The 8,300-nt window shown below is 40.3% G+C and overlaps 1 protein-coding gene across 3 annotated transcripts in view; it reads left to right on the plus strand.

Moving 5' to 3' along the window:
* Window positions 1-8,300, plus strand: part of LOC126775453 (ceramide synthase 6-like) — a 28,707-nt gene that overhangs the window by 15,940 nt on the left and 4,467 nt on the right. Inside the window, exons 3-7 of one of the 3 annotated variants that reach the window (XM_050497414.1) lie at window positions 4,831-5,055; window positions 5,618-5,839; window positions 6,200-6,318; window positions 7,301-7,445; window positions 7,814-7,905. In XM_050497414.1, coding sequence (XP_050353371.1) covers window positions 4,831-5,055; window positions 5,618-5,839; window positions 6,200-6,318; window positions 7,301-7,445; window positions 7,814-7,905 — 803 coding nt within the window. Of the gene's footprint in view, window positions 1-4,830; window positions 5,056-5,617; window positions 5,840-6,199; window positions 6,319-7,300; window positions 7,446-7,813; window positions 7,910-8,300 lie in introns of those variants that run through there. The other 2 variants (XM_050497415.1, XM_050497416.1) reach the window with 2 other exon arrangements.

The following is an 8,300-nucleotide window of genomic DNA, read 5'->3' on the forward strand; positions in this document are numbered from 1 at the left end:
AAGGTTGCCAAATGCTGCCCATCCCAAGCGAATTCTTCGATCGGCTTCCTTCTCGAAGTTGTTCCTACCGATTTGTATAATCTGTCCTAGGTAGGTATATTCACTAACAACTTCGAGAGGTTTGCCCTCGACGTATATCGGTCCCGGCACGACATGCCTATTGAACATGACCTTGGTCTTGTCCAAGTTCATGCCGAGACCGACACACCGGGAAGACTCGCCTAGGCTACGCAGCATTTCGGTGAGTTGTTCCAGCGACTCTGCTATGATGACGATATCGTCGGCAAATCGAAGGTGTGAGATGTACTCGCCGTTTACATTGACTCCATACCTAGTCCAATCCAGCGTTTTGAAAACGTCTTCCAACGCGTTGGTGAACAGTTTCGGGGATATTACATCCCCCTGTCTCACCCCTCTGCGCAATTGGATCGCCTTCGTCTTACAGTCCTGGATGTGGACAGTCATTGTAGCGGCGTTGTACAGACATCTCAGTACCTCGATATATCTCCAATCGATATGACATCTCTGCAATGAGTCGAGCACTGCCCAGGTTTCGATGGAGTCGAAGGCTTTCTCGTAGTCCACAAATGCCATACACAGCGGCTGATTGTACTCTTCGGTCTTCTGCACAATCTGCCGAACAGTATGGATGTGGTCCACGGTGCTGTAGCCTGATCGAAAGCCGGCTTGCTCTGGGGGCTGGAACTCGTCAAGTCGTCTGGCGAGACGGTTCGTGACGACTCTTGAGAACAGCTTATACACGTGACTCAGGAGGGAGATTGATCTGTAGTTTTTCAAGAGGGTTTTATCACCTTTCTTGAAAAACAGTACCACCTCACTCCCGCTCCACGTTTCCGGGGTCTTGCCATGTTGGATGACGGAATTAAAGAGGCTTGCTAGCTCTTTCAGGACCGGAGTCCCGCCTGCCTTAAGCAACTCTGTTGTGATTCCATCATCTCCCGGAGATTTGTTGTTTTTAAGCTGTTCTAGAGCCGCCCTAATCTCTCCTTGGTCAACGACCGGGAGCTCCTCGGAGTAATGGCGCATAAGAGGGGCGCGCTGGTCATCAATACTGATTCCCATGGGTTTATCCGATCTTGAAGAGAACAACTGCCCATAAAACCTCTCTACTTCTCCGATAATCTCAGGCCTAGAGGTAACGACCCCACCATTTTCAGTTTTAAGTTTTGTCAGACGCGGCCTCCCAAACTTGCGAGCGAACACTTTCGATCCCCGATTTTGCTCAATCGCAGCCTTGATGGCACGGGTATTGGAGCGTCGGAGATCGCGTCGCGTCAGCGTTTTTATTGTTCGGTTTAAGGCCTTATCTGACAAAAACGATGGTAGTTCTCGTCGTTTTCTCATGAGCTCGAGTGTCTCAGCAGAGAGTTTTGGTGCGTTGTCTCTTCTCTGTGGCGGAAAACACTTGCGGGATGTGTTTTGCAGTATTTTGACCAGCGTGTCGGTTCTCTCATCAATGCTGCTTATGGTTTCCAACGCGGTGAATTGATTTTGAAGTTCCATTTGGAACTTTTCGGAGCCTTGAGCAGCTTGGAGCATGGTAGGTCGGAGAGTAGACCTCATCATTCTCGATCTTTCGGCTTTTAAGTTGATATTTAGAGTGCCTCGAACCAAGCGGTGATCACTTCCGGTATTAAACCTGTTGATCACTGAAACATCTCTAAATATGTGCCTTTTATTCGAGATGATAAAGTCTATCTCGTTCCTTGTCACGTTATCGGGGCTTCGCCAGGTCCACCTCCTCTGAGGCTTCTTTTGAAAGAAAGAATTCATCAAAAAAAGCCCCTGCGCTTCGAGAAAGTTTACCAGCATTTGCCCCCTGTGATTTCTGCAGCCCAAGCCGTAAGGTCCGACTTTCGATTCACCGCTATCTTGTACTCCCACTTTAGCATTAAAGTCTCCCATAACAACATTGTAGTGGGCCCTCGAGGTGTCGTTGAGGGCCTTTGCGATGTCCTCGTACATCGCTTCGACCACATCATCAGAGTATGTCGAAGTTGGCGCATATACCTGTACAACCTTCAGGGAGTACCTGTCGGAAAGTTTTAGGACAAGGTACGCTACCCGGTTCGACACACTACTGATTTCCACAATGCTGCTAATGAGATCCTTTTTGACTAGAAAACCGACACCACCCTGGGAGAGGTTATCACCTTCGCGGAAGTAGAGTAAGTTACCGGACTCTAGAGTTATCGTGTCCTCCCCCTGTCTTCGGACTTCAGATAACCCCAGTATATGCCAGTTTATATGACTTAACTCTATTTCTAATTCGGCGAGGTGATGGTCCAGCCTCATCGAGCGTCCATTATACGTTGCCATTTTCAGTCGTTTTATACGGTAGCCTGCCGTGAACCGGTGATTCTTAGCACCCCCTGCCCTGCCGATACCGCGACCGCTACCTTGGTCGGGCCTAGCGGGCTTGCCGGTAACTGGGGGCCTTTTTTTGGGCGCATCTGCCATTTAGGGAGGTGGTTTGCCCATACTCGCCGCGCTGGGCAGGCGTGTTGGCGAGCGCAGTAGGGGGTAAGATGTTTATGGGAGGGGGGACGCTGCTGCCCATCCCCCCTTTTCCCCGTCCCTCAGTCGCCTCTTACGACACCCACGGGATGAGATTGGGGGAGTACTATTCTAAGCCGGTACTCCACGGTTTAGCCGGTACTCCACGGTTTTTATTTTTTAAATCTATTTAGGAACCACAAAATTAATTTTTAAAATTCTGAAATATATAAATTTGTTTGAACATAGTATAAAAGGGATCATAAAATATGTCTACATCTCGACAACGTACGAAGTCATTTAAAAGTTTAACAGCCCTAGCAGTGGGGCTGTTGCTAGCTTGGGGAGAATGCCACATAGGTGGATAGCAAAACAATCTATGTTGCCGTCTTCCAACACCACGCATATATTTGTCGGGAACATATAAATATATTGATTCGCGTACAGCAGTGCTATCCACCCTATGCACTAGAATTAAATAGTAAAATTTTATAAGTGCGGCTTCCCGTCTAAGCTGAAGTGAATCTAGACCAACCATACCTGACACAAACATTGAAGGATAGAGAAAAGGGTAATATCCATATTTACGTTTAAATAAATATCTACAGAATTTTCGTTGAATTTTTTCTAACATTATACTATACATTGCCTCAAGCGGACTCCAAACTATTGCATTATATTCTAATTTACTACGGACATAGGCATTATACAATTGTTCTATTACTTGGGTATTCTTAAATTGCGATGATATTCTAATAATGAAACCAAGGCATTTATTAGCATCTTTGCATGTTTTAAGTATATGGTCATGAAAATTTAGTTTTCTATCCATTATAACACCTAAATCCCTGATTTTGGGTACATGTTCCATTGGTGTGTTAGACAGATTATATATATTTTTAATAAGTTTACGAGATCGAGAAAAAGTGATAGTTTTACATTTTGAATTATTAAATGATAATTTGTTTCTTATAGTCCAGTCAACTACGGCATCGATATCATGTTGTAGCGCTACACAGTCTTTAGTCTCGGTTACAGATAGGTACAGTTTCAAATCATCAGCAAACATAAGGCATTTGGCATTAGAGATAACACTAGGTAAATCATTTATCATCATCAAAAATTGCATAGGACCCAATGTACTACCTTGACTAACCCCTGATCGTGTATAATACTCTTCCGATTTATACCCGTCTAGCTTAACAAACTGTCTTCGATTTTTTAAATAGTGAGCCATCAATTCTAAGAGCGAAGTTGAAAATCCTAATAAAGCAAATTTGTTTAAAAGTACATCATTATCTACAAGATCGAAGGCTTTTTTGAAATCAAAGTAGGCGGCATCTACTTGACAACCAGACTTAACTTTAGTACTTATATAATCTACAAATTCTGTATGATTAGTCAATGTGGAGCGTCCAGGACGAAACCCATGCTGGCAATCACTCAATTGCCCCTTTATTTGTATATAAATGATGTTATTAAGAATCGATTCAAATATCTTTCCAAATACACAAAGAACAGCGATTGGTCTATAATTTGTTATATCCGTGGACGAGCCCGATTTTGGAATAGGTGTTACTCGGGACACTTTCCACTTGCTAGGGTATAAACATTGTTTAATTGAAAGATTATATATATGAAGTAACGGCACTTCCAAAGCTGACAAGCAATCTTTTACTAGAAAGGGAGGTATGTTGTCAGGACCAAAAGCAGTTGAAGCTTTTAGTCGCCGTATTGCAAATCTGAGTTCAGCAACTGTCACTTTTTCAATGGTTACCGTAGATTGGCAACCAAAGCGATTAGCCTCTGCCTCGGCTATCTTTACGTCTAACAGAGGAGAAGAATCATGAAACACAGAACTGAAATATTTATCAAATGAATCAATAGCTTTCTGCCCTTCTACAGCTTTATTCTTATTAGTATATGTTTTTATCTGCTGCCTAGTTTTACGTTTTTCCTTTACAAATTGCCAAAAACTTGATGGTTCTATATATATATTGTTTTCAACCCTAGATATATAATTTTTAAATTCTATATTTATAAGATCCTTGACTTTAGTTCTATAGTATTTAAAAAGTTCCCTATTAAACTCCAAATCATAACACTTAAACTTTTTTAGATTAAAATATTTTAATTTTATATAATATATTATTTCTTTGGTATACCATTTTGGGTAATTATATTTATTACTTTTGACTATTGTTCAGTAGTATTTGTTTATATTGCCAAGTAACTTCGAGACAGACATAGGCAAACGAAATGTTTGAATTGCCCTAATCTACATTAACTGCTATTGATTTCTATCATTCACAGCAGCTATGCGCCCTCGCGAAGCAATTGGATATGACAGAGCGACAGGTGGAGCGATGGTGGCGCCTCCGTCGCTGTCAGGACAAACCGTCGACCCTTGTAAAGTTCTGCGAGAATGCATTCAAGTTCAGCTTCTACGTCTGCAACTTCTTGTTTGGCCTTTACATTCTTTGGGATAAGGAGTGGCTGTGGGATATTGATCAGTGCTATATTGGATATCCTCATCAGGTGAGAAACGATTTTACTTGACCTGTGAGCTAAGATAAGACCTCGGATTTCATTTTCATCACAATGTGTCCTAGGCGTTATTGCTTCAGACGACTCTTTAAAATGGTTACAAAGTTTGCAAATTTCCAATTGCAATTTAATATTTAAACACACATAGTTCCATCAGACAGAATATTTGATATTTTGATATTGTTCAACTAAAATATAAAAAAGAGGTACAAATTTTTAAATCAGCCATGTCTTTTTTTAAATGTAACGTAGGATAATGGGCCATGGAAACATAAGTGGTCACAGCCGTCCATAGATTTCGGTAGTGTAAGAAATAATAATGCGCCGCCCACCGTAGGAACTAAGACATGCTTGTAATAACACTTGCTTATTCATCCTACAAACCGGAACACATCAATATGCATTATTATTATTGGTTGGCGGTAGAATAATAAATTGATGAGTGGGTCGTACCAAATACGGGCTGCTGCTTACACCGAGTAAACGACTTTTTAAAGACTTGGGTATAGAAAGAAAAATTGGTATTTTAAACATGTTTAATATATATTTCCAGGGCTTAACGAGCGACGTATGGTGGTATTACATGATATCGGCAGCGTTCTACTGGTCGCTGACGCTGTCGCAGTTCTGGGACGTGAGACGCAAAGACTTTTGGCAGATGTTCGTGCACCACATCGCCACCATCGCGCTGTTGTCGTTCAGCTGGGTCTGCAACCTGCATCGTATCGGCACGCTCGTCCTACTGCTGCACGATTGTGCTGATATATTTGTTGAGGTTAGTTTTTTTTTTTAATTTTACAAGAAGTTGATAGCTTCCTCACAATCCTTATTATTATAGTGCATTCTAAACGATAACATTTTATATAATTTGTTTTTTAAAACAAATTCATTTACTGGGCTGGGCCAATAAAAAACTGCCATATTTTTCTTCCAAGAAATTCTCATTAGTATTTGGAGTTAGGACCCGTTGGTCCTGAACTTGAACTCTCCGGTATTGTCGGATCATGACATGAATAGAGTTGCTCTTGCGCGCTGAAGTATCTCTTGAGAATAGCCGCAGTGGTCGAAATGTTTTATTTTTACTTGATTCATTGAATATATATATATTAAATATTATTATTATTATAATTTACAGGCGGTAAAGGCAGCCAAATATGCTCGCTACCAGAAGACTTGCGACACAATGTTCTTATGTCTGATCGTGTCTTGGATCAGCACTAGAGTTGGCATCTTCCCGTTCTACATCATTTGGAGGTGAGCTTTAAAAAAAATTAACAAATGACGCTTAAAATAAGCACGTTGTTTATTTTATTAATCATATATTAATATTGTACTACATATAATTAGAAATATATAATAATTATAGTTTTTTTTTTAAACATAAAAAGTTATTGTTATTTGTCTAATAAATATGCCATTTAGACTTTTCATATAGACCTAAGCCGAGATGGCCTAGTGGTTAGAACGCGTGAATCTTAACCGATGATCGTGGGTTCAAACCCGGGCAAGCACCGCTGAATTTTCATATGCTTAATTTGTGTTTATAATTCGTCTCGTGCTTGACGGTGAAGGAAAACATCGTGAAGAAACCTGCATGTGTCTAATTTCGTTGAAATTCCGCCACATGTGTATTCTACAAACCCGCATTAGAGCAGCGTGGTGGAATAAGCTCCAAACCTTCTCCTCAAAAGGGAGAGAAGGCCTTAGCCCATCAGTGGGAGATTAACAGGCTGTTACTGTACTGTACTGTACCATATAAACCTTACATATCTTCTGAATATATAAATAATATATCTGAATTTTTTTTATGTTATAATTATTATGGTATAAAAATTAATATGTTACACAAGTTTTCCTTGAACTCACTTGACAGTCTTATTACATTTTAATTATCAATAATTACTATGACATTACCAGATCTTTTACAGAAATAAAAACAAACATTTCTTGTTGATTTAAAATTGTAGTTTGTTACCACTTAGACCTAGCATTTTCTCATCGGACTATACAATATATGTACAAGTGCGGAAAATAGAGTGTACCTTAAAAATAAAATAAATTGTAATTTACTCCCAAAGATGCAGGTAGCGATTTTGTAGCCAGACAACAAGTCGATGGCAGCAAAGTAGATACGGACATCTGCATTTTTGTGAAAGGGTTTTTTACAAAAATAAAATAATATTTTTAATATGACACATGGTATTAAATGACTTATCAGTTATTTGTAAAATTTCAGTACCTCGATCCGAGCTCCCATGCTGCTTCCGATGTTCCCCGCCTACTACATCTTCAACTCGTTGCTCTGCCTGCTGCTAATTCTGCATATTGTGTGGACGTGCCTAATATTGCAGATTGCATATAATACTATCAAGGCTGGACAGGTATATTGTGAAATCTATATATTCTTACAGACAATATTACATTAATGGACATACATAATATTACATTTATGGACTGTCTCTGAAGGAAAATGGATATTCCACCATGTGAAACCACTTCGTGTTAGTGGCTACTTGTGTGGCAGAGTGTTATCGAATACATACAGGTTTCCAGACGATATTTCTCTTGACCGCCTAGCACTAGATGAATAACAAACGCAAATAAAAAACGTGTAACGTAGTGGCGCTAGCCTGGATTAAAGCTTCGGAAATTCGATAAAGAACCACGTGTCCTATCCACTGGGCCATCTAGGATCTTACAAATTCTCCGTTATAAAAGTTTATTTGTTAAAAAAAAAATATATTTCCAGATGGAAGGTGACATAAGAAGTTCTAGTTCCGAACTCAGCGATAGCCCCAATCACTCCAATCACAGTTCGCCCTCACGAGCAAATAATAAGAAGTGAGTTGATTACAATCTTGTGTATCTTATGTATGTAGGTGTTTCCGTTTGAGATTAATAGACTTTGACATTGTTTGATCAATAACTATGAAAGTTAGATAGTTTACTGGTGGTAGAGCTTTGTGCAAGCACGTGTGGGTAGGTACCACCTACTCATCAGATATTCAATCGCAAAACAGCAGTACTTGGTATTGTTGTGTTCCGGTTTGAAGGGTGAGTAAGCCAGTGTAATTACAGGCACAAGGGACAAAACATCTTAGTTTCCAAGGTTGGTGGCGCATTGGTGATGCAAGCGATGGTTAACATTTCTTACAATGCCAATGTCTATGGGCGTTGGTGACAACTTACCATCAGGTGGCCCATATGCTCGTCCGCCATCCTATTCATAGAGATTT

This window comes from Nymphalis io, chromosome 18 (genome assembly GCF_905147045.1).
Source record: "Nymphalis io chromosome 18, ilAglIoxx1.1, whole genome shotgun sequence".
NCBI classification, from domain to species: domain Eukaryota; kingdom Metazoa; phylum Arthropoda; class Insecta; order Lepidoptera; family Nymphalidae; genus Nymphalis; species Nymphalis io.